Genomic DNA, 27087 nt, shown 5'->3' on the forward strand with positions numbered 1-27087 from the left:
CGCGTCTCGGGGTTCGAACTGGGCGTTTGGGATGCCACGCAGTCCAGGGTTACCCTCTACAGAGGGGTTAATGGACCTTTGTATTCATTGAGCCAGTGTGGCAGCTTATTAATCGGGGGAAGAATACTTTATTGTGCTCTTTTGTGTTGAAAATGAGTTGAATGCCTTACACTTTCAGCTTTTGTGGGTTTTATTAGCTTTTATATGGCTTATTAATTTTTTTTTAATAAAATATGAATATAGTTTCGTGTTCCAGATGAACATGCCATTAATTTTGAATAGCAGGTTAATTACTTCTTACGCATTTATAAATCACTCTTTCGAAATGAGCGCCGCCTTTTCCGGTGCGTAAAACACAAGTGTAAAGGACTGTAATGAGGTGGAAAGTGCAATTACGCACTGTGGGTAGGTTAGGCGTGTAACTGGCGTAGGCTTCTGGAATGTTCCAGGGACTGGTTGGGAAGTGCTGGGAAAGAAAGGCCCCCCGGCTCCCCCACAGCAAACGCTCTTCCTGAAGCTTGCAGGCGTGCCAGAGTGAGTGAGCTGGCCTCTGTGTTCAGTCAGTGATTAATCATTAAGAATTTATGTGTCCTGGAAATTTCTGATCTTTAGTCAAAAGATCCCAAGAGGACGAGTGAAGAATTTTTTAAAAATCCACCATAAAGGACATTGCGATAGTCCACATTAGCTCCATCACCGTATGCAGTGACTGTCGGGCCCTGTGTGTGCGTAGTTGTGCAAGAAGGAATTATTGGAAAAATAGACAGCTGATGGACAAATTTGGCAAGTGAGCATGATGGATGCAAACTGATTGAAGTGACTTTTTAATTCAGGTCGGTTCATTCCTTTCAGACACATTCCCTAATGTTGCTCGTGATGATGTAGGATCAGAAGTCAAATGACATAATCAGTGTTTCTCGAGCTTCAGCTGACTGATGAAGAGCTACCTAAACAAACCAGTTAGAAGACTGAACCCCTGTCCTTGTCTTAACCACCCAGTGTTTAACACCTGCAGTACAAGGCTGGTCACCTGTGGCAGGTTCTCCTTAGGTTCTCGGTTGTTGTCCTGGTTCCTGTTCCTGATCCTCGATAGTCGTGATGCCTTCTGTCTCGCTCCGTCCCACACTTGCCGTTTCCGTTGCGTGGCTTTTCCGTAACGCGGTGTAACATTTAATTTGAAAATGCATTTTTGACCCCTAACCGGGCCAAAGCAGAGTACAGGAGTCACCGGTGAATATCCTGTGGCAGCAATTAAAACTCAGCTTGCATCATATCACCAAACTGTTAGCCGCAGAAAGCATGCCCCCCCCCCCCACCCACACTGGGACGCAGGCTGTTAGCAGGCCTGTCAGTTAGGCCTGGAGCTGCTGTTTTGTTCCACTGCTAGAACGCTGGAGGTCTGCTACATACTGTCAGGCTGGGCTTTACTTCATTCTGAGGTTTCCGCATGTACTGCAAGCCGCAAGCTTATGTTTTCGTTCATTCCGTTTGTTTTCCCAACGAGCGCGTCGTTTCTGACGTTCCGCATCGGCCCCCGCCGCCAGCCGTCCGCCTCGCCGCATCAAATCCCGCTCCGCCGGAGGCTCCGCTTCTCGGACTCCTCCGGGCCTGTCTCCCGCCTCGCTCCTGTCTGCCGGCATTCCCGTCGATGGCGTTCCCGTCTCGCATCGTGCATGAATATATGGCATCCCGCTTGTCAGGAGTCGCTCCTTAGGCGTTTTGTCTAAAAAAACAAAAAACAATAACTGGAAGGTGTGGGAAGAGGGTCTGGTTCTGCTTGGCCCTGCTTTGTTCTGGAGGTGGACTCCTAGAGAACGGTGTGCCCGGCCCACTTCAGTGTTCTGCGTTTGGATTGGTCCCAGCAGTCAGCTGTAAATGTGCTGAAGACACTGCACACCCACGCTGAGCGACTGCGCTATTGCCACCTCTGGAGCGCAGCACCTGCGGCTTTCTGCGGAGGAACCCGCCATGACAGGGAAAAGTCATTAATACTGAAAATATAATTCTGTCATAGCAGTACTGTCAGAAGTAACGCTGTTTTATTTTAGTTTCTGGGAAAAAAAAACTCTTGTTTTTCGAGGGGGATAAAGTGAAGCAATACTCACTTGTAGCATGCCAGGAAATGTTGTGTTGCTCTGGTAATAATTACAGCTGAACTGGAGCAGTACAGCAACAGAATGGCAAAATTCCTGCAGTCTGTGGAAAACGGTCATTACAGGGAACTGAACCGAAACCTTAATGGAAAATATGTTTGATTGTTACTTGTTTTGCTTGCTTGTTTTAGGGTTTTTTTCCCCCATGTCATTCAGCGATTGCCTGCATTACGCTTAAATGCAGGCCTGCGTTTTTATGCCCAGAACGCTTAGCTGACTAATGGTCGTGCTGACATCAGCTCTGAGAGCAGTATAACAGAAACAGGCCTTGCGAATAGGAAGAGGGAGATGCTATAAATATATGTAAGCATGAGTAGTGTGTGTGTATTTATCTGAAATGAGTCCGGCTGCTGTCATATTATGAAAGGACGTCAGGTGACCGCGATGATCTGTGATAACTCGGCTCACCTGCTCTCGTGCCTTGTGCAGATGCACGCCTCTGTTTGTTTTTATCTACTCTCCCCCATCTCCTGGAGAGCGACGTCCTAACACTGGTCCTGAGATTAGCAGCAGCCCAGAAATAGCTTCTTTGTTGATCCACATGACTTTCGCATGGTGTCGATTTCCCTCTCTATTTGGTTAGTTACCCCTTAAAAAAAATAAAATAAAATGAAGATCCCCACCCTGCGGTCCTGTCGCACGGTTCCGCTCGCCAGCCTGAAGATGTTCTCAAAGCGTATTTATGTAGTAGCCTGGGGGGGACGTAGACACATTGGAGCAGCCAGAAGCCAGTTTACAGAAAACAGAGCCGCGACTTGTTCTGTTTCCCGTGATTCATATTTCATTAACATACGTATCTGTACCACATATATGTTTATTCCAAGCTCGCTGCATTAATATGGATGGACACAGTGTAACAATATCCCTTTCATTAATCTTGTAAGCTATTATCCTCCTGGAGGTCTTGCAGTCCCAGGATGCACTGGGAACAAGCAAGGGAACCCCAAGGATGGGAGGAATATGCTTATTTAAGCTGCTCTTCAATGGCAGATATGCTGCCTGTGTACATTTTATACTGGATAGGTGTATAAAACGCTTAATCCTTAATCTCTTCAGCAAACGAGCAATTATAAACGCAGATCTAAATGTCAAGAACATGAAGTAGATCCAAGACTGACATGCGCAGCATTAGCTGGTTGCTAAAACTCTTAGCGGCTCATTATCATTAACGATTAGATATGGCTAACTGACCCTGGGAAAGTGGCGGAGGATGCCGGCCTTGTCGCTATTTGTGATGTCGTTCTTCTCGCAGACTGACTCCCACTCCTTCCGCTCTCTCTCTCCCCACTCAGGTAACTACCAGCTGTCTCCCACCGTGAACATGCCCCAGGACGACACCATCATCATCGAAGATGACAGGCCCCCCGCGTTGCCCGCCCCTCAGCTCTCCGACCACTCGTCCTCCAGCTCTCACGACGACACGGCCTTTGCCGCCGAATCCCCCACCTTCTGGACCAAAGAGATTCACATGCAAGCCGAACGGTGAGCCGGTCCGGCGCCGGTCCGTTTATACCTGTTTCTGGTCATTATCCCTGCGTCTGTCTCGGCAGCACGGACGTGTTTATTAGCTACAGTGCACAAGCGTGAGAAGTCCGCTGTCCGCTTTCCACGCCATGCGATGTCTCCTGGCTTTATTCTCTGAGGAGATATGGAGGGAGGCAGACGCGATCGCGATAGCAACTAGGGCTGGACAATAATTCGATATCAATATATATCGCGATATAATTTTTTTCGATAACGGTGATACGATTTTTAAACACATTTCCGATATTTCGATATACATTTGAATATTATATATATTCACCGGCTTTTAAAAATGTATCACAAGTGCTAAACAGCGCGTATTCAAATCGCATTCGCATGGTAATTTGCTGAACAACGCAGCTGTGAAACGTGATCCAGGTAAAACTTTTTTAGACAGCATAAATAATATTGAAGCATTTGTTTTCAAGCAGACTGTTAAAAGCAAAAGCAACAAAGCATTTTAGACTTTGTAAAGAAACCATAGTAACCACGTGTATGATACTTTTCAGAGCTGCGTCAGAGGGAAATGACTCGTGAATTTAATTTTGACACTGGTTAGCTTTTTGTGAAAACGAACTACAGTACACCCCGCAGGTTTTTTGTGATTTTGTGAGCGATCTTTGTGTTTTCAATGTTGGAGAATATAATTAAAGGTTTGTATCAAGAAACGACGGTGGTTTTTATTGTATACTGGTAAATCTCTGCTGTTAGTTGGTGGTATGCCTTTTGTTAGCCAACATGTATGTCGGGGCCGGCTCTACGCTGGGGCAACGCCCCCTTAAGCAAACGTCCTGCCCCCTTAAATCAAACTTTTAGAAGTTGAGGAAGAAAATAATAATTACCCACAAACTGAATATGGACAAGATTTACTACAGTAGCTGAAAAATCCACTGAAAAAGGCACAAACGAGATGATAAGTTTCACTTCCTGTTCGCTCTTTCCCTCCGCGTTCTGTTTGTGCGCGGGCTCACGCAGCACTCGGCAGATCCCCCACTCACCCTCCCCCCAGCTAAACATCCAATCACTGTTAGTATGCAAATGAGCCAGTTTCTCAGTAGGCAGGGCAAAGCGAAATGAGCTGCGTGATTGCGGAAGGTTTGGAGGAAACAGCAATCTCTCTCGTCAAAATCATAGTGACTAGTGAGATCATGGTTCGAATTATTTTTGTCTATTTGGGGGGGTCTTGATCGGGGGGTACTGTACCCCCCAGTACCCCCCGATCAAGACCCCCCCCAAATAGACAAAAATAGCAGTTTGGGGGGGGGGTATTAACATTTTTCTTGTTGTTTTTTTTTTTTTTAAGAAAGAACCTCACCTTGTAGGAAAATTTTATGTAAAACGATTTTAGACACCCCTAGTGTGGATCGTACCATTTGAACCACCTTGGCGCTAGAAGCAGCTTAGCCAGTCGGTTACGTCATTCATTCTCATTGAGCGACTTGTTCGTTGTGATTTCAAGATTCTTTATTCGTCACATACATAGTTATAACAAGTACAACACGTAGTGAAATGAACCCTGACCGATCCTATTTTTCAGTTTTATATTTCAAGACTCGGTGAATTGATTTTTTCTTTTTCATAACTTAGCCTACCCTTTTTAGTTTTGGTAATATTGGCAATAGTGAAAAGTGTTTTGTTGGGTTCAAATATGTTTGATATAGGCCATCCAATTAAGGTAAATGTCTTGTTTTTAATCTGATGAGGAATATTTTATTTTATTTTATTTTTTGTTTTACTTTTCAGTTTTCCCCCTGAGGGATTGCCACCTTACTGTGGTCAGGGGCTTTGCGTGCCTCAGTGACCCTAAGAGCTACACCAGCAGAAGCTTAGCCTTCAGGTGGGACACCCAAGTTGGACAGGTCTTAGGGCAGAGGCCTGACAAAGTGCAATTTAAGATGGGAGGGATGACAAAAACAGTTATCCAGAGCACCACCCCACCCCTTTCCCGCCTTTGTCGCCACCATGTGCCCCCTTCACATTTCTGTCTGCCCCCTCATATATGCATGTCTAGAACCGGCCCCGATGTATGTACATATTTATAGCATGCTGATCGCGTCAAACAAATCGCGGCAATGCCAAAAACCCGTGCATGTACATTCTCAGTTATTAACGCACATAAATACATTTCAAGCACATGCTAATATATTGCTGCCATATTGGTTTTCGGTTATCTCGATCATCGGTTATCTCGACGCTTTTTGGCAACCCCCTAGGCCGGCGACATAACCGGGTTCGACTGTATATGAATAATCAGCCTGTTCTAGTTTAAATGGAAATATATTATTGTTAATAAGCTGAGTCTGAGAGTTTTATTTATTTGATAGTTTATTTCACATTTCTTGTTTGTAAAGGCTAAATACAAAAAAAAAGTGAACCTTTTTTTTTTGTACTGTTTTTATTAAAAAAAAAAAATTATATAATTTTAATAGGAGGAGCCTGGAGGTATTATAGACTTTGCAAATTCAGTTTGCAGACAACCATTGTGCGTGTCCTCGGGAGTTTTTTCCTGAGGCTTTTTAATATTGTCCATATCGATATCGGAATTATATCGTATCGACCAAAATTAAGAAATATATCGTGATATAAATTTTTGCCATATCGTCCAGGCCTAATAGCAACTGCGAATGCCGCGCTTGTCGGTTCAGATTCCCTAGCTTTCCGTGGCGACGATGCCGGTAACTAATTTCCGAGGTTTCGTAACGTGCTAAGCAGGCCCATCTTTAAGTGTTTTATCCCAAATATCTCAAGCCAAGCAGAGCACCTGAAGAATGCTAGTTCAGATCCAGGAATCCTTCACCATGTGCACTCACTGTTTACGCAAACAGATATCGACACACAGCCTGACAAAATCGTTGTGTGGCTCCTGGGTGAAGAGAGGAGCAGCTTGTTTTATTGCACTCGTCTAACTCTTTGGATGTCTCCGTAGTAACGGTGGAGGTTCAGAGGTCACATGACCTGTCGACATGCGACCCAGTTTCTGCTTGACACTGGATCCTGTCCAGGTGGAAGATGAATGGCCGCTCCGGTGGCAAAGCATCGCCCGCATGCAACCCATTAACACGGCAACCTAGTTTTGCGCATTAAATGCAGTTTCGTCACATGCGCCATTCGCATCAGGGACCCGGACCGAACACTCTTAGAATCGTGCTTTTTAAAAAATCATTTATTTCTTTTTTAGACCGTCAGTACCCAACCGGTTAAAGAGCAGCCGCAATTCTTGTGAAAGAAGCATTTTGTTTGTGAATGAGTGCAGATGTTTTATGTGAAGTTTTATTTTAGATGTATTTTACCAGAGAAGGACAGCGGGTAAATGCTTCTGTTTATCTGCGCTGCTCCTGTTTTTATGAATCACTTCGGCCCTCAAATCGCAGAGAGTAGCTTATTTTCGGTTTGGCGCTTTCCTTAAAAACATTAGCTAAGTAACTATATAATGCAGTGAAAGAATGAGGGCGAGCCGTTGGCGTTGGTGGATTCGCACAAAGGCGTTAGCTCGGTGGCGAAATAAATGTCAATTATGCGGTGTAACTTCTTGGCTGAGCAGTGGGAACACAAACGCGGTGTTGTTCGCAGTGAGCTTTGTTATCCACGCCGCCTGCTGCTTTAGCGGACGTCGGGGGCGCGGGACGCCACCTGAGGCGGCGGGGGGCCGAGGAGGCTCCTCAGTGAGCTACTCCAGGCGCCAGAAAGTGAGAACGAGAGAGAGAGAGAGAGAGAGAGCCCTCCGGTTTTTCACTGGCCCCTCGAAAGAAAAGCGTATCTTGAACGCGAGCCACATACAAATCCCTTCGCCCGGCAGTCCAAGCGAGCATATGGCAGCTTGCGGCGAAGCCAGCCAGCGTGGCTGCAGAGATTAGGGTTGAGGCGCCCGTGGGGCGGCGCCCCCCGATGGACGGACAGAGAACAATGCGGCCGATCCGGAATGACTATGCATTAACTTGGCTGGGCTAATGCGGATCAGCACATGCTGGCAGCATTCATCATACGCTCTCCTAGCCCCGCATCAACGTCGTGGGGGGGGGCTGCGACTTCATCTTTTAAAAATAAATATACAAAAGTGTACCTGAAGCTTATCTCCATGGCGTTTGGTTGGGTTTCCACTGCTGGCCAAAGATGCAGTTTTTTGTTGTAGCTTTTTTCACTAGACCTCAGCTGTCAGGCTGTGACATGAGTATGTTTCCCGTATCGGCTGCTGCGATGAGCTCGTGTGAAGATTCAAGAAGGGGGGGGGGGCAATGAAAATGCACCGACTGCTTCCTGAATATCACCCCGAGGACTCTCGCCGCGCTCCGATGACTGAGGGCCGTTAATGCTGATTGGATCGACGGCACCGCTCTGTTGCGATCGCATTAGTCCGAGCGCGGCGGGGAGCCGGACGCAAGCCGGCAATTCCTGAAGGCGCTGGGGAAGGAGGCCTCGCAGATCGGATTGGCCGGAGGCCACTCGCCGGGAGAGCGTGGACGGGCTTGCCAGGCACGCTCGGAAGACGACGGCTCTCCGAAAGCGCTTCGGGCACAGCGGGTATTGATGGAGATCCGGTCAGGCTCGCGCATTACGCATCTCGAGAGCCTCTATTTATAGATTTACTAAAGAAAAATAAAGTGGGATGCACTCTTGACCCGATGGGGAAGAGGATGAAAACACGAAAGGAGTCGGGGGGCAGCTTAGGGTTATTTGTGGGAACTTAGGAATTTAATATCAATGTGATTGATATTGACATGCACAAATACATACCAGCAAATCTCTATAGATGGTGAATGGCAAACTTGAATGAAATGGTTTATTTGGCATTTTCTACGTGATATGTAGCCCCTCCCCCTTTTTTGTTATGCAGCAAATGGCTCCTCCCTCTTGTTGTGGCCACACCCCTTCCATTTATAACCAGGTGTGACTCTACCTCCCAATCTCTACTTTGGAATGCTTGAGTTATTGCATATCCCATCTTGCCCTCCTTTAAGGAAAACATTTTTCAAAGAATTAAGGTGCCTAATGAAGGGCCCAATGGAGATGCGTCGATTCTATCAAGGACGGGAGGCAAACGTGCAACTTTCTGATCATAAGTCCTTACCCGCTGACCCAATGCCCACCTTCAGAATTATGTCGATGCCATAATCATTTCCACTGTGTGCCGTGAATCAGGTGGAGGGTGTAAAAGTTCCGGAAACACGCCCCTCTATTGTACCGAAATGAATGTAAGTACAGTTCACTGTGTTTGTTAGGGAAGAGACCAGGAGCCTGGCTCTCATGTGTGATTTCTGTTTTGAGCCGCCCATATTCCTCAGTCTGCCTTTCCCATGCATCTTGAGGGGGGCCAATCAAATCGCCCTGCCCCATCCTGCAAATCCCCCTGTCCTTTTCCCACACACACGCCTGCTCCCGTGCCAAATAATTCAGCTGTACTTTTACCTTTGGCACCCCACCGTCGTCCAGAATCGCAATACCGGCCGCGGAGCCTCGGAATATCAATGCGCTCGACGCTGCCGCGGCTCGATAGCGACAGCGTCGGCGGCCTGCCCGTCTGAAAGGCGTGACGTTCTACTTAATGTACAAGAAACTCCATAAATAATAATTGGAGGTCAGTGCCTGGAGCAGCCAGTGCAGGAAACTGTGACTGTTATCATTTGTAATTTGGAAAAAAATATCATCTGTGCATGCATAAATGGCATGAAAAGTCAAACAAAATGCTTCCCTTCCGGCGGATGGCTAGAGGCTAGGGGGGGGGGGGGGTTTACAGGAGTTCCTCTATCCCCCTCTAAGGCCAGAGTTGATCTGTAATGACTGAAAGCGGCGTGAAAGAGTTCTTCATAGGATAATGGTGGATTTGATATATTGGACGAAACTGGATTTGGGTCAAAATATCAAAAAAAAAGTTCATTTCCCTGCATCGTTTGTGTGTATAAAGTAAATGGCTTGTTGCCATCTGCCGATAACATTTAGCATGTAAAATAAGGCGACTCAGGAAGGCCTGGGTCTTTGTAGGATCAAGGTCACGATTATTCAACGCTGGAAGAGAAACAGCAGGAAAAGCAATAATGCTGTTCTGGTCAGTGTGGAACATCTCGCCTTCCTGACAGGTCGCGTTTGACCCTGTTTGATCTCAGCCTGCAAGAACCGTAACTGGCTCTTGTTTTTAGAGTAACATTCATCCTCAGAGAAAAAAAACCACCGGCTGTTGTCAGATGGAGGGGATCGGGTGCAAGCTGAGCCGCTACAGGAAGTGACATCAGCCAGAGTCGTTCTGACAGAGCCTGTGTCAAAGTTGCATCCTTTGCTGTCAGGGACAGCTTGTCTTGGCGGACTGGTCTTTTGGAGTTTGGAGACTGGTCCTGGTTCTGAAGTGCTGCAGGTCAGTAGCGGGAAGCCAGCAGTCCAGATACCTGAACAATGGACTCCCGGTGACGTGTTGGGGGTGCGAGAACGCCTCCTCCCCCCCCCCCCCCACCTCAGAGAAAAACAGGATGCGGTGTGGCACTGCCCACCAAAGCTGTCGCAGCCTGACTTTACGCCCGGGTGTGTAGTTAGTGTGAAGGTGAATGTCTGCTGTTCAGGGATGGGGAGGGACATCATTTCAGCATGACTCGCTTCCACCTGCTGGTGAAGAACCTCTGCTTTTGCTCATAAGCGTCTCCTTGTGTCTCATATTCAGTCCAGGTGGAAGGTGGGCGGGGGGGGGGGGGGGGTTGATGTAATTTAGGAATCACTTTTTAAATCATAAAATGTCGTCTTTATAGTCAGGTAACTGCATCATGGGATGCCCGCAGGTTTCGGCTCCTAGGTGAGTTCTGCTCCCTCTAGAAGGTCTTGTTCTGATGCTTACTGGAACAGCCAGCAGCGTAGCGTCTACGGGGACTCGAGATCGAATTGGTGGGGGTTTAAAGTCCCAGAAAAGCATCCTGCTTGATGTTGCTTTGAACAAAGTACTTAACCTGAACTGCTTTGGAAAAAGTTCAACTTTTTAAACATTTTCCGCTAAGTAATTAAATGAGAAAGCACCGGAGGCTGTGTGCGTAATAAAGCTAGTTGCTGAAACTATACAAAAGCAATTAAGAGTTTGTTGTAAGTGGCATTGGCTTGTGGCATCTTCTCTTGTCCTTAACTTCATAGCCCCTCCCCCTGGCTCAGAGCCCCTCCCCATTTAGTTATGCAGCAAATGGCTCCTCCCACCTCTTGTTGCGGCCATGCCACTTCCATTTATAACTCCAGCTACCAATCCTTAATCTCCTCTGTTGACTCCCACAGCCTAGAGCAGGACCTGGAGCAGGAGCTCGACCCCGATGATGCCTTTCAGAGGGAGGGCTTCGGCCGGCAGAGTATGTCGGAGAAGCGGACGAAGCAGTACGGAGACGCTACCCAGATGGAGGTTATCAAGGCACGCAAGTCCAAGAGCATGGATCTAGGTACCTCCGGGGCAGCCTGTCCCTCATCTACTCCCTGTCTCCACATTAGAGCTCCTTGTCGGTAACCCCCTGACCTGTGTGACTGCCTTTAAGTGGTCGGAGTCATTGGGGATGCACATTTTTGAGGGCTTTACATTAATAGGCAAACATTGCCTGACCCTGTTAGCGTGGAGGGCATCTCAGAGGTGATGCCGGCGCAGATGTCAGAAGATCTCTGCTTTCTTAAACAGGGTGACATTCAGGCTGACCTTGGTAAGACCTGGCAATGCCATACACTGAATGGTAATACTTCATAGCTTGTGTATGTCACATGACACGTCACATGATCTCCGAGAAGAAGTTGAAGGATCCACATCTGCATGGCTAGCGAAGGAGCAGCGCGTGCTGTGGGTGGTTGGACAGGGGTACTTAAACACAACGTAATACACAAAGTGACCACCCTCCCCCTGCCACACTGGCTCAGCAATTTTTTTTCACGTTTGGAACAAACCCCTTCCCGCCCCCCCGCCCCCCCCGGCCCCCAAGAAAAATTTTATCAGGGCCCAGTGGACCTTGGCTTTCTGCTTTGTATTACTGATGGAATTTGGACCTTGGGGAAAAATACTTGAGTGCCCCTGCCATAAACAATGGGAAGAGTGCTGGAGGAATATACATGACCTTACTTGGCTCAGTGAATATCGAAGTGGGTAAGGTCTAGAATCAAGAAATGGTGTCTGGCCCCCAGGGTGAAGCTGTATACAAGTTTGTTGACTAAACATTCTGCCACACACACAATCGCAGCCGACACTAATAGGTCTGGCCTTTTAATGAGACCTCGTCTGTGGATATAATTTCCGAATCATGTCGAGGGTTTTTCTTTTCCCTTCTTCCCAGACTCCTGCACCTCTCATCCTGAACCTTTTCATCAAAACCTCTTCTTTTCTGGAGTGTGAATCTTTCAGTCGTGTCTCCTGGTCTTTCTGAAGCTGAATTGGCAGCTGAAATTTGTGAATATGATACTTATAATCATGGAATTATGGCTAACTGCCGTTGAAGTTTTGGGTTTATCCTACGGAGGAGGGGATCAAGACTAAGTCAGAAATAAGTGTGAAAATCTATCCCCGTGCCATAGCTGAGGATATAGCAGGGTAACTTTCCTGCTTCTCACTGTGTTGCAACTGCACCTTGTTTAATGTCTTTGCTTCCCTTTCTGTTTTTTCCCCCTGTTGACTTTGGCAACCTTTCCCACTTCTTTCACTGTGATTTGCATGTGTTCTGATTAGGCTTGCGAAGGGGCAGAAAACTTCTGGTAAACTTCCAGAAACTTTCCATGGGAAGTTAAGCTGGGGAATTTTGGAAATATTGAACTGTGCAGGAGCTGTCAGATACGGCAAAGAAAGCAAACTGTATGAATAATACAACCTAGAATATGACTTATAAGTAGTGCATTTTGATGCAGTTGCTTATTTTGGGTGTTTTTATGCTAACATAGTTACTCACAAGCCCTTGGTTGCACAATGACATAACTGATATCTACAGTTTTGCAGATTTCCAGTCTACTCCTAGTATTTCCCATATATTCCTATTAATTCCCATGGAAAGTTTCCAACTTCCCAGAATTTTGCAACCCTAGTTCTGATTTGCATGGTAAACGGCCGGGGATGGGGGGGGTGGCACCACTAACCAAATCCTGCTGTCCGTACTTTTGACAGTAGCTGGTGATATTAACCTCACTGCTCATCCAGAAGAGGTGGAAGGTAAGGAGCTCCCGGAGATAAATGTGCCTGCATTCCCCCGGCTCCCCGGCCTCATGTGCTGATCACTCCATCCTCATAAATAGTGACAGCCTTGGTCATCCTCCCCTCAGAGTTCGCTCATAGTGTTTCGACAGCCATCTCTGTGCTCGTCCATCAAATAAGCTGGTTTTAAGTGCCCATATTGCCCTGCAAGCAAAGACGGTCTTGGCTTGACGAAAAGTCCCACAAATATGTATACACATATACTGTATATATATTTTGACGCATCTGGTTTTTGCAACTGATATTTAACATGGTGAAAATGGTGGCTTCTTATTCTAAATGGGGTACATAGCACGGTTGCTTCACATCTACTTCAGTTGTGGGTTCGAATGCCGCCCGTGTATTTGACCTCGTTTCCTGCGGGCTCTCCAGACACTCCAGGAGGTGAAGTGGTAAATTATCCATAGTGTGAGACTGAGGATGTGCAGCTCTGTGGCCTCTGATGGACTGTCAGCCCATCCGGGGTGTAACCCTGCCTGATGGTGCCTGAGATAGGATCCAGGCCCATGACCCTAACCGAGCTAAGCAGCTGGAAGATGGATGGATGGACGGTTATCCCAAATGGGGTGGAAAATCAGTTTGCGGTTAAGCCTGAATGGAATGTATCAGAGCAGTCTCTGAAATGGGAGGTGTCCTTGACCTTCTTCAACCCATCTCCCTCCCAGAATGCATTGCGCGCCATGCTAATTTTCACTGTTTAGTTGATTCTCATACTGAAATAGACTTGAATGTCCACACGCTCTGGCCCACCCAGAAACCTCAGTAGCATCAGAGTACATCCCTTTGCTGTCAGATCTGGGGGCGTACTCCCAAAACTGAGTAAAGCCCTCTACGAACAGCACCCAGACGCGGACTCTCGCCGTCTGTTTTGAATCACCGTAGCCTTTTATAAACACCATGATCCTAAAGTTATTCCGGAACAGTGTTCCTGGTAAATTCTGCAGTGGAAGCACAAACCAGCGGGTAGGAGGGGCGGTAACCATCAGCGGCGGTGTCTGCGGGCGGTGCCCATAGAGCGGGTGGAAGGGGTGTAAATACCAGCCTGCTTCATGTGCATGTGCCCGTAAACGCAGCTCCTGCTGATCGGAGCGTGATGGCAGCTGCTGATTGGAGCTGCAGAGGGTCTGGGGCACCCTGGCGTGCTGTTGACCAGCATCCGCTGTCACCCTGGCTGCGTTTCTCCATGCTCCACAAAAGCCTTAATCACTTTTATTTATATTAAAGCTTCAGTAAAGGTTAGAGTCACAGGCTCTGCATCCGTCTTCTCACTGTATGATTTCCTCTCTTTTTTTCCCCCCATTTAACCACCCGCGAATCACATGATTCTGCTCTCGTGCCAGGAAGTCCCTCTGATTGGCCCGTTTTTCACGGCACGCTGCTCATGTAGCCGCTCAGAGAGCTAAACTCGGGATCTGTTGAGACTAATCGTCATTTAAAAAAAATGTATCTCCACCGGGAATATTTTGCAATATAAGCAACATAAAATTTAAGCTTCGTCTCTAAACTGTGAGTTGAAATCCACGTTTACGTGTATTAATTTAGCGGACACACGACGAAAACTGGGGCCGCGAGTCCCTGGAGCGATTTGGGTTAAGGGCTTTAGCTGAAGGGTCCAATGTTGACATTACTCTGCTGGCCATGGGACTTGAACCTACGCGGCACGAGACAAACAAACAAATACTCGCCGACGACTGCAGTCAGACTGCAGTGATGGCTTCCCAGATGCCCTGATAACTCTCCCACCCTGTTTGGCCTTGTTTTCCAGGGATGTCGCTAATCTGCTAGCGGCCTCCACCAAAACGTGCCTTATGCAGATCTTTACTGCGGTTGTTTCGCCGAATCGTCGCCCCTCGGACTGTGGATTACCGTCTCCTCTCCTCGCCGTCCGCTCACATTCCAGGCTTAGATCTTCTTAAGACCGTTGAAGTGAGGCTTAGCGCTTGTTAGTGGCAATTGAGGGGCTTAATCTCTGGTAGAGCCCATGGTGTCATGGATGTCTTATGTGGCTTTGGGGGGGGGTGCAAATTGATGTCCTCCCCCTTCTCCTGCCTCCTACATACAAATGTTTGACTTAAACAAAAAAAACAACCTACCCACTGCCCTCTTTCCTTTTTCCTTCTGCGCCCCGATGATGTCATTTCCTCTTGAAACAGAGCAGTCCGCCATTACATACATTTCCCCATTGAGAGGCTGCCTGGCTTTAGCCTCCTCTCCTCTCAGACCCACCACAGTAGTGCTTTCCATCTCTCCTCACCATTCATCTGCACGCTCCCTTTCTTCCCTCTCTGTCTATCTCATCTCTTTCAAGCAGCCCGTTTCTTCACAGCAGTCTGCATTTCTCTGCCCCTGCTGGGAAAAAGGGGGAGTTCTCAGTTCCTCAAGACCCCCCTCACCAAGTTATTGTCAAGATGCATTGAAATTCAGAGCCAGTTTGCTGAAAGTGCTCTGATTAAAGGCGGTAGCGGTTGTTTAATGCTTGGAAATGTTTTTTTTTTGTCTCTGTGAAAATTAGTTTTTTTTTTATTTTTTATTTTTAAGGAAATAGCAATTCCGTTGTTAGGATAACCACCGCACCTCATTACCAAGGATGTCGAAACTCATTATCTTCCGTCGTTCGCTGTGTTTTTTTGTTTCGTTTGAAAAGGGTCCTCGACACCAGACGTGGGACCTTCCCTAGGCCTCAAGAAGTCCAGCTCTTTGGAGAGCCTGCAGACTGCTGTCGCCGGGGCAACCCTGAACGGGGACCTCCCCTTCCGGAGGCCACGCCCACGGATAATAAGGGGGCGGGGCTGTAACGAGAGCTTCCGGGCTGCCATCGACAAGTCCTACGATAAGATGCCCCCTGAAGAGGACGACGAGGGCATGGAGACTCGTGAGTGTTCCGCAGTCGCGGTACCCTCCGGAAGCCCAAATGCACATGCACAAAGGTCTTATTTTTAACCACAGAACAAATAAAGAACAAATAAATAGCCCAGGAGGCAATATTTCATTGCAAAGCGCTAGTGGTCTTGGAGCGTGTGCTGGAAATATCTCCGCCCCTATGTTTGGTCCATGTTTCTTAGAGAGATTTCATTAGCTGGGGTGCCCTGTTCTCAAAGAGTCTGCCTACAAAACACATTGGCAGCCAAGGTCACTGTGCATGGTGGGGCTGATTTGCTTAGCGCTCTGAACATGGGATGTAAATTCATATCAAAGCAGATGTTATGAACAAAAAAAAAATCCCTTTTGTCTTTTTATGCGGTGTGATAAACGCCGATTACTGCCGCCTTTACTATTTCAATAAGAAAACAATGGTGCTGTCCTCGTTAACGTTACCATTTGGTACTCAGATATTGTATGCAAATAGACCTCTGTTTTGTTTTTGTTCTCCAAGACCTGCTTTATTACCCCGAGGCCATTTTACCAGCATTAAGATTAAGAAGCAGAGTCCCGCGACTTTATCTAAGCGGAGTGGGATTTGCCGGCTAATTGCGGTCCGTGTTTTGACAGGGACGCTGTCGGCTTTGCTGTGTCTGCCGTAATACGCAGTTGTTTCTTTAATTCCCACTCAGCCTTTTTAATTCTGCTTATGGGGCCGCAAGAGCCAGCCAGAGAAGGGGGTCGGTATTCCACAGCGGCCCGGCTTTTCCTCGATGCGACCTGGACCGGTTCGCCTGGCAGCAAGGAACGCGGCTGGCGTTGGCGCGCCTCCGGAATCCCTGGAAAGGCCGCACTCTCTGCCGCGTTATCTTTCTGCGAGATGAACGCCACGGCCTTATCTCCGCAGGCTTTTAATTCGCCCGCACAAACACCGCGGCTCTGTGAGATAAACACTCTCCAAAATGACTGATAACGACAGCTCCACGTCTTCTAGTTTTGCCAGCCAAAAATAGCCGTCATTAGATTGCGTAACGGAAAGGGTCCTGCCTCGTAAGTCACCTTTATGGTCAGTTCTTGGTTTATTCCGGTCCCTCTTAAAGGGATAGGACCTCCCCTTTTAACCGTTAGCTGCCTGATACAAGCCTGCTTGTCCTCCTGTGGGGGATAGTAATTTCCCGGATTTAATGATGCTTTATGAACTGTCTAGACTTGGAGCAGAGCTATGAAGGGCCCGTCGGTGGTGTTCTTCTTCCTCGAGGCTCGTTCGCTTGGTCGTGTTCGCTCTAATCTCTCACCAACTTATTTGAAAGTACACTCGAGTGGCGTGGGCCGGTTTAAATTCTGCGCGGTCGTCGCTAGGACGCTTCCTTTTGCCGCGATTGCTCAGGGTCAGTCTGGGACATAAGGCAGCCTTTAAGAGGTCTCCACAAGCAGTTATTCTTCTGGGGTGGAAAGTTTCCCTCCTTAATATAGTCATTCCTCCCCCGGCTCCTAGCAAAATGTCAGTTTCGTTCGCCTCAGCCCTTATCTGTGGAAGATAAGCATCTTCTGAGTGAGCTTTGGTATCCACCTCCCATCGATGTGAAGAAAACAGCTGGGAAATGCAGCCGGCACACATTTCCTGCACATTTCAAAGACGGCGCGGTTGTGATTGTGCTATGCTTGACATATATGGGTTCCTTGAGGAACATTTCCATACAGGATATTGTGTGAATAGAGACTTAGGGAAAGATCTTTGGATTACGGGAGATATGAGTCTATAAAATAATAAAACCTATTTAAACATCTTTAGCACCTTCCGAACTATAAATTATAATGATTAATGAAAGATCCGCAGTCTGCCAAACAAACAAATCTCGGTGAAAGATGTCTGCTCCCTAATAGCCACCTTTTGTCACTCAAAGTGTCAGACCGAAAGTGCTTTATTGACGTAGACACTGACAAGACAGTGTTGTTAAAACATGAATTAGGCTAACTACACCCTCAAAGATGTGAGTTTCTGCTCGTTCCGTTCCGCGGATCAATGGAAGTCAATTGAAAGTAGGGCTGTTGAAACATTTTGCCTGATTGCCTGTGAATTGGGTTGGGGGCAATCAATTAAAAACAGCAGGGCTTCCTTTGACTTTTATTAGAAAGTTCTGTGAGTGGAATGTTTTAGTCTTCAGCTTGATGTGTGAAAAGAAGTCTTAAGACGTCGAGTGGCAACCATGACGTTGGAGGGACTAGAGATACAACAGTGGCCAGTCAGGAGGTCAGCCAGACCACCAATACTATTTAAACATCCAATGCAGAGGTGGGAAGTTCAGCTCCAGAGAGTACAAATCCAGACCAGGATTTTGTTTCAACCAACCAGTTGAGTTCTCTGTGACTGTGACTCTTTATGCTCAACTGGTTGGTTGAAACTAAATCCTGGTCTGGATTTGTACTCTCTGGAGCTGAACTTTCCACCTCTGATCAAAAGTACCTGGCAATCTGATGAATCTATTAAACACACTTATGATGTAATGCATCTCAGAAGAACCTTCAAATATGTCATCGCCGAATACAGTAATTGATAAAGTGTTTCTGATGATCAGACGAATGCTGCAGTCGATTTTATCAGTTATCAGAAGTGTTAGATGCATTCAGGCAATTCAGGCCAGATGTGATTTTGCACGCAGCACATCAGCCAGCCTTCCTCCTTTGACAACCTTCCTCCTTTGGTCCAATATCTCTCCTGACAATCTCTGCTCTCCCCTGACCGTCCCTTATTCCTTCTGGTGGTTCTGTTAGTCCAACCACCTGACAAAGTGTCGATCTGTCTCCCCACCGCCCCCCCCCCCCAGTGGAGGATGACACCGAGGAGAGCTCCCGCTCGGGCCGAGAATCCGTGTCCACCGTCGCCGAACTCACCCCTCCGCCTGGGGGGGTGGCCCCCATGGAGAGACAGGTCAACGGCAGCCAGCGGCTCAAGGAGGACAAGAAGAAGGAGAAGGGTGCCAAAGAGAAGAAGAAGACCGAGAAGGGCAAGACGAAGATGGGCGTGCTGAAGGGTCTGGGGGACATGTTCAGGTGAGACCCGGCCCTTGGCGTGTTTCCGCTGTTCACAACATGCCTGCTCCGCCTGTGTCTGACGCCCTTCACTCTTATCCAGTCACCATGGTGGAAAAGTTGAATTCCCATTCACGCAATCTGTCAACCCATCCAAGGGTGCAGAGATGAGCAACTTCTTTTCTAGTTCTTTATTGACTACGCCACCTGCTGCCCAGTAATGAACAGTGCATCGTATATAATATACTAATGAGTATGAAACATGCTGAATGAGGTGCTTAACCCACCCCATAGTATTAATATTAATGAGTAACCTTGATCCTGAACTTTGGCAGCTTCAGGGTAGATCTTGACACCTCAGTGCTTAAAAGCTTATTATTTTTAATAAGTCGGACATATGTGCCATTGTGTATACTTTATTAATATTCCCTGCACACTGTCTCCACCAAAATGCATTAAGCTTATTTAAGCATATTTAAAAACGAGTGACACGTACAAACAACTGTGCTGTTAGGCAATAAGGAAGGCGCTCCCCAAGCCAGATTACAGCCGCGTCAACAGCTGTTCTGCGCACGGAGCCAGCTCCAAGGGGGCGCCACTGAGACTGCAGTTGGCAGGCCGGCGGAGCTGGCAGAACACGTCGCGTGGAAATGTACTGATGGCGCTCGCGAAGTGCCAAATTGGTTTTTGGGTTGGGCGGTGGGGGGCAGTGGGCCGGAAGCTTCGCGTTACTGCGAGACGCCGTCCAGGCAGGATGACAATGGGGGTGGGGGCTTTCTCTGCGGCCTGCAGCAGAGGAACGAAAACAGAAGAATCATTTAGGCATCAGCACAAAGAGAAACACAGGGGAACCTAAACAGGTGTTTGGTCTCTGAAAGAGATGCAGTGGAATGGGGGGGTCATGTATTAGGGTTTGGGCTTTCGGGGACAAGGGAACAGATAGAACTCACTGTTATATGATGGTGGGCAGTGATACGGCACAGGTGAAGTGAGGGAATGTGCTTGATTGGCCCACAAGAACATTAACCCCGCCCACATTAAAGTGAAAGTGCTTTTCTTTATGCACACTTGCTGTCAGGGGCCGTGTGTGGCTCGGTAGGTTACGTCTGGAAGGTCATCGGTTCAAAACCTGTGGCCAGCAGATTGATATGTGTGACTGATGGGGTGTGTCCCTACACTGGAGGATGGGGTGTGTCCCTACACTGGAGGATGGGGTGTGTCCCTACACTGGAGGATAGGATGTGTCCCTACACTGGAGGATGGGGTGTGTCCCTACACTGGAGGATGGGGTGTGTCCCTACACTGGAGGATGGGGTGTGTCCCTACACTGGAGGATGGGATGTGTTCCTATACTGGAGGGTGCGATATATATCCCTACACTGGAGGATAGGATGTGTCCCTACACTGGAGGATGGGATGTGTCCCTACACTGGAGGATGGGGTGTGTCTCTACACTGGAGGATGGGGTGTGTCTCTACACTGGAGGATGGGATATGTTCTTATACTGGAGGGTGCGATATATGTCCCTACACTGGAGGATAGGATGTGTCCCTACACTGGAGGATGGGGTGTGTCCCTACACTGGAGGATGGGATATGTTCCTATACTGGAGGATGGAGTGTGTCTCTACACTGGAGGATGGGATATGTTCCTATACTGGAGGGTGCGATATATATCCCTACACTGGAGGATAGGATGTGTCCCTACACTGGAGGATAGGATGTGTCCCTACACTGGAGGATGGAGTGTGTCCCTACACTGGAGGATGGGATATGTTCCTATACTGGAGGGTGCGATATATATCCCTACACTGGAGGATAGGATGTGTCCCTACACTGGAGGATAGGATGTGTCCCTACACTGGAGGATGGAGTGTGTCCCTACACTGGAGGATGGGATATGTTCCTATACTGGAGGGTGCGATATATATCCCTACACTGGAGGATAGGATGTGTCCCTAAACTGGAGGATGGGGTATGTCCCTACACTGGAGGATGGGGTATGTCCCTACACTGGAGGATGGGGTGTGTCCCTACACTGGAGGATGGGATATGTTCCTATACTGGAGGGCGTGATATATATCCCTACACTGAAGGATAGGATGTGTCCCTACACTGGAGGATAGGATGTGTCTCTACACTGGAGGATGGGATGTGTCCCTACACTGCGCTTTGTGCGAATGACATAGAATCATTACACAGTTTCTTAATCTGTCCAGTAATTAAACCAACATTTTTTTTGTGTTTTGTTTTTATCTTTTTCGTCTGTCCTCCATCACCTTGTGTCCACTGTCTAAGACTGACTTGAGGGACCTTCCTGGGAATGCAGAGGGAGGGGTGCCAATTAATACTGGAATAATTAAACACACGCTGCAGTTAATCATTTTGATTAGCGGTCGGAATGGATTGCCGGCTGCACCCTCCATTCCGCAACGTTCAGCTGAGACAATGGCACGTGTGACATGGTAGTTACTTATATGGTGGTTTATACGTGAAGGAAGCCACTGAAGATGTCATGCGCCGAAATCACCTTTGCGTGCTGGTGTTGTCTCCCCCGGCTGCTCTGTAATTTAGCCTAACAGGCCCTGGGGACAGGCGGGGCAGAGAGCTGACAGCGAGACTCACAGCCAGGTGGTGCTCTGGCATCCCGGTGTGTTCAAATCTCAGATAACTGACAGGTATAATTACTGCTAATTACCAAGCCAATCGCGTCTTCCAGAAAAAGGGCACGACGGCGGAGAATCTGCAGCTCCGGGGCCAGGCTGCCTGTGTCAGACACGGAGGCGATAAACACCAGCCTGATGGACAGCTCTCTTTGTTCTCCTGGATTTATCAGGGCCTGGATGGGGGAGGGGGGGGGGGGGGAAGGGTGTCCTAAGTGAAAGGGGGAGGCTTCTGCTCCCTGGAGCCCTCAGCTTGAAGATCACTGCACTGGCGGTGTGTGAGGGTGCGTGTGTGTGTGTGCGTGCGTGTGTGTGTGAGTGTGTGTGTGTGAGTGTGTGTGAGTGTGTATGGGCACACGTGTGCCTGCATGCCTGCCTACGTGCGTGTTTGTGCATACCTGAGGCGCGGGCCGGGAAGGAGATGGAGCCGGGAAGGACCGAGAAGGGCAAATGGGAGCTTATTTCACAGCCAGGGAAATAGAGTGTGAGTGTGTGCTATCGCCAGCCACCTTATAGGTCACACCTTCAAATAGGGGCCAGCGGGGGGCGACGGAGTGATGAACTGGAGCTGTCAAATTGAAAAGATGAAGATGCTCAGTGTAGCAGGTGCTCCTGAAGAAGCAAGTAGAACCTGAACGCACATATACAAAAAAAAGCCAAAGCGTGCCAAAGAGTGCAGTGTGTATTATACTTTGTAGGTTGTATATTGTGCACTGCTGTAATATACTTTATTATTGTAAGACACAATGGAGGCAGTCAGGTGAAAGGTTTACAAGTGCACAAGTCATTGGAATGAATTCAAGGCACAAGATGCAGCAAAAAATATCTTGAAGGGATAATATCCTGCTGTTCAGCAAGATTCTCACTGCATTGGGATAAATGAGCAGTGCATCTGGGTGGGGGGAGAATAGGGAGGTGGTGCAGGGCAAGGAGGCACCTTAGAATAGGAGAGACGAGGCTGGTGCAGAGAGGGGAGACGCCTTAAAATGGGAGAAACAAGGCTGGTGCAGAGAGGGGAGACGTCTTAAAATGGGAGAGACCTGGGTGGTGCAGAGGGGAGATGCCTTAAAATGGGAGAAACAAGGCTGGTGCAGAGAGGGGAGACGTCTTAAAATGGGAGTGACCTGGGTGGTGCAGAGGGGAGACGCCTTAAAATGGGAGAAACAAGGCTGGTGCAGAGGATAATGTTGGAGGAAGGTATCATGCCTAAGTGAGTTTGTTGAGGAGCCTCAGAGCATCAGGAGAGAGGAGGAGCCTGAGTGGTGATGGACTCTGCTAGGGGAGTTTGGCCAAGAGGTACCTGCTGGGCTGAGTGGGATCTGCAGCAATCCTTCCAGCTCCTGGCAGTGAAGCGGCCTTTTATAGCCAGTGGCTGACAGCAAATGATCTTCTCGGTGGGGAGAACCTCCTACTGCGGCCTGGTCTTGGAGGGGGGCAAGCCGGAGGGGAAGCGGACGGTGACCGAGCCGGCCATCACGCTCGCCATGAAGGCTGAGTAGCTCATCTGGATGGGGTGCGAGATGTTAGGGATCCCTTAGCTGGTGTAGGAAGAACGGTCTCTGCTGGGCTGTCCTAATGATGGAGGGGATGTTAATGTCCTGCCTCAAGGGGCTGCTGATAGTGGTTCCCAGAATTTTAAATTCAAATGAGACGGTACAGTGCGTATAAAACTTAAACTATCCTGAGGAATAATAGATGTACAGCACACACCCACTAGTAGCCTCTACCTCGCTGCCATCGGCGTTGTATCATTGATGGACCCTCATTGCGTTGGCTGTAGCAGGGAGACTGGACCTACTGTGGTTTTGGCTGGAGATTATATTCCGAAAGGCCGTCATTATGAAGCTGAACCCGATTGTAGCGACTATTAGGTACATTGGCTATCAAAAATTCTAAGAAACGGGATGAGCCCTGATGATGTGTTCAGTTGCTGCTTTATCCTTAATGCTGAACACTCAGCGGTCGTATTGTGTTACCGGCCGCTGAACCCTTCCCATCATGCTCCTCTCCGACATCGATTTTTAACTCCCCTTCTTAAATTTTTATTACACATTAGACTTTATAAAGTCTTTAAAAATTTCCCATTCAGATGCTGAACTGCCTTTGTGCCCAAGTTCTCAGGGAGTTTAAAGGGAGTCATGCTTAAAGAGCTAATTTTTAAAAAAAAAAAAAAAGTTTTTCATTATTGCATTAAGATAAGAGTGTATGTGGGAGCCTTTCTGGAGCTGCAGAGCTGGGGGTTTGAGGTGGGGAGCCTCAGCCAATCAGTGGGAGGCGTCCTCACCTCACACCTCCAGGGTAGCGGGTTCGAATCCAGCCCCAGCCCCGCAGTAGCGTGGAGTTTGCTCCTCTCACATCTTCCTGAGCTTCCTGTGGTCCGTGCTCTGGTTGACCGTGTGTGTTTGTGACGCCCATGTGCGGAACCGCTGGGCTACGAAACACTGAGATCCTGAACCAGCAGAGTGATTCTCAGAAACACCTTGGATTAAACCACGGTTCAGTCCATGTTTGGGTTTTGTTTTATAAACCGTAAACTGGCAGAGTCCTAGTTTAAGTTCTTTTGAAAGTATTTTTGTTTTCTGTTAAACCGATAAACCGGTGAATTTATGGGTATAAAGCAATCCAGCCACTCCCTCCATTCCTCACGTAGAAGTTTCTGTAACTTAGTTTTTAATTGGATTGCAAGATTTATATAAAGCAGTCCTGTTTGTATTTTTCTTTTCAATTTTCTGACAGCCTATATATGTAAACTCACAGAAAAGAGTAAAACGTTAAAAATGTCTTCCGTGCCATCGTTATAAAACAGGCCAGCATGCGCACGTGTGGGATGAATGTACGGTGAAGCTGGGGTGAATGAGATCCCTTTGCTTAGTTTAACAGTGTTCCCAAGCTGAAGTTAGTCGAACGGCAGATCTGTGGAGGCTTGTCGCTGTTGCAGAACGGGAATAGGTGGGTTGGTAGGACACCTGAAAATGAGCGCTGTTCACTCGGACTGCCGTTTGCCTGAACACCTTCTGGGGATGTAGATATGCTATCAATGGACCTACAATGACGACTCCACACAGCAATGAATTATGGGAGCACGACTCGACGTTCCGTTCTGTCTGGCTGCTGATTGGTGTCAGAGATAGTTTTGTAGTGTCCTTGCTTTTTATTCCCCCCCCCCTCCCCCCCCATACCTCAGATAAAACCGATCACAGAGGTCATGTTTATGTAGCACTCTATTCATAGAACTAGGCCAAGAAGAAGAGCTTTTTTTCTGTCAAGAACGTATTAATGCACTAGACCCTCACTGTATGGTTTCAATTTGTATTTACTTATATGCTGAAGTCCTTTCGTTTTACAGGTGTACTGTGCATTTTTCATAGCTTAAGGAGAATGTTTGATTTCCTTTTCTTTATTTCCAGGGAAAGAAAGCTCATTTTTTCCCCCCTTTTTATATTATAATTGGGCCTTTGGATGGTAAATTGCATGGAAATCTCCAGCCATGCAAAAAGAAAGGCTTTCGAAGGCCTACAGCCCCCGGGGGCGACTTCGCCGCGGTCGGTATCCGGCACAGAGCCGCCTGCCGCACACCTTAATCTCCGGCCGTCGCGGGAACGCTGACCGACGGCTGAATTTCCTGGATAACGAGGTCCGTGGGGAGAGACGCTTCCAGCAGGGAGCCCGTGGACAGGGTCGGCGGAAGCGCGCGGGCGGTCCCGGGAAAACCGGGCACAGCCCCGCAGGGTCGGATCTCCAGGCACGTCCCTGTGGGTAAAATTCGCGGACACACACTGGCCGGCTTGATTAGAAATGGCGAAAAGGCCGGAATCACAGGGCTTCCTGTTGTTAAATCCTTTTAAATGAAGCCGTTTGTGATGTAATTAATTCGCACGCTGTTTGGTCTTATTAGGAATGTTACTGTGGGGAATGGGATGTTTTGACGGCCATGGACTCCAATTAATTATGTATTTTCTAAAGCAACATTTTAAAACCATTTTATAAAATTTTATGTTTTCTGAAAGGCGTTCATTTTGGGAATCCTGCTCAGGGTGTAATACCCTAAGGGTTTGAGGTCTGTGTCTATCATGCTCCCATCTTGGCAGAAGCCTTAAGTGCATTTTGGCCCGTTCTCCGGGAAGGTGAATGTTTACTGGAATGAGCCGAGTTTCAGACTTCCCTGCAGGGAACTCCACCTGAAATTGTGTCTGCTTGCTTGGAACATCAACACGCCACGATATGCCTGGACCATTAAACGTTTCTAGAGTTCACAGAACAATTCCACAAATGCTAAATCATTTAAACGAACAACGTCACGCCACAAATAGAAATCGTTGGTATACGGGTGCATCTAATGCTTTTCCGCAATAAGCAGCCTGCATAAACAAAGCGTCTATTCTTTGGCCAAAACCTAACCTCCCACACCCCCGGACTACAGAAAAAAACACCCCGCTCTCATTTTCACTGAATAAGCATATTGTTTTTCACACATAAGCAACACAGCGCTCCGTTATAGCGTTTCAGAGGCTTGTGGGGACAAATATTTCATGTAGCAAAATGGTCAGTTTTATTTCGGTCGGAAAATTGAAGAAATACGACTGAGTCATGGTGAACGCTGCTCCTCTATCCAATTACGACAGTAGTGCCGGAACACGGGAAGACGTGAGACTTATAAATTTGGAGAATTCGGGAACCGGAAGCGGTCGATATTAAAAATGAATAAAAAAAAAGCCAGGAGTAAAAATTACATGTCAGTACTACGGTACTCAAATGCACTGTGGAAAGGTTTCATTGTTCTCGAACTGTCATGCCTGTGTGTGTTTCAGCTGGTAGGTGTAATCAAAAGTGCATGAGACATACATATATATGGCATAAAAGCGGCACAGAAATACGTCTTGGGAATCTCACTTCGGAAAATTGTTATATGTGTTGCACTTTCTGGAGAGGATTGTTATAAAGGTTTCAGCGCTCATTATAAAATGTCCGACTTTATTTTTTATTTTTCTGAAGACGTTATTCAGTGCGAGTGTTTTATTTAAGGTGCCTTCGGAAACGTCGGATACTCCTGAAAGGGCAGAAATGTTAGAAAAACTGCAAATGAACAGTTCTATAGTGCGGTGTACTTTCTTGACGTTTAATCAGACCTACACCAGGCTACCTCTCCTGTAGTCTCGTTCAGATGCTTCAGTCATTTCTTCGTCATGGACATCTTCACGCTGTCCCAGTTGCAGTGCCAACATCGTTCCTCTGCAGAGGTCCTTTGACTAAGCCGGGGGGTGACCGATGCAGATGCCTGAGAGCACATTTTCTGCGGGTGTAAGGGAACACGTTTTTAATTACTGCCTGACACACCAGCTGAGGTGATTTGCCGTCCAAATAATCACTTCAATGAAGCAATTAAGTGCTGAGGTACAGTGAAAACCCATGCACGCTACGTGACTCGAGGGGTTTGGTGTTGGCCACAGAAGAGTGGAGCAGGAGTCCAAACCCGTCTGGCATTTGGAGAGGCTACGAGGGTGGTGTGATGTGTTATTCTACAGCACGCTGTCAAATGAGCTCTCAGTGTCAGTTTTGCAAATGTGCTCAGCCTGGGGTTATGCCGGGCAAATGCTGTTGGACTCGGATTTTGAGAGCGAACATCGAAGTGCCAGCTCCCTAATTCCACATGGCAAGCGAGCAATTTTAAATCTTTAGCAAGAGTCTTT

At 47.7% G+C, this 27087-nt stretch overlaps 1 protein-coding gene and 1 long non-coding RNA gene across 6 annotated transcripts in view; one reads left to right on the forward strand and one right to left on the reverse strand.

Moving 5' to 3' along the window:
* Nucleotides 1-27087, forward strand: part of LOC111840222 (partitioning defective 3 homolog) — a 163369-nt gene that overhangs the window by 94045 nt on the left and 42237 nt on the right. For all 5 annotated transcript variants that reach the window (XM_072710866.1, XM_072710867.1, XM_072710870.1 and 2 more), the window contains 4 exons: nt 3446-3635; nt 10914-11071; nt 15494-15721; nt 18534-18759. In XM_072710866.1, coding sequence (XP_072566967.1) covers nt 3446-3635; nt 10914-11071; nt 15494-15721; nt 18534-18759 — 802 coding nt within the window. The remainder of the gene's footprint in view (nt 1-3445; nt 3636-10913; nt 11072-15493; nt 15722-18533; nt 18760-27087) is intronic.
* On the reverse strand, nt 19096-26627 carry LOC111840194 (uncharacterized). Its single transcript, XR_002837332.2, has 5 exons — nt 26541-26627; nt 22701-22904; nt 21799-21968; nt 21436-21576; nt 19096-19524 (listed from the first exon to the last, which is right to left on the reverse strand). It is a non-coding gene; the product is annotated as an uncharacterized lncRNA (long non-coding RNA).

The sequence above is a fragment of the Paramormyrops kingsleyae genome, chromosome 4 (genome assembly GCF_048594095.1).
Source record: "Paramormyrops kingsleyae isolate MSU_618 chromosome 4, PKINGS_0.4, whole genome shotgun sequence".
Classification (NCBI taxonomy): domain Eukaryota; kingdom Metazoa; phylum Chordata; class Actinopteri; order Osteoglossiformes; family Mormyridae; genus Paramormyrops; species Paramormyrops kingsleyae.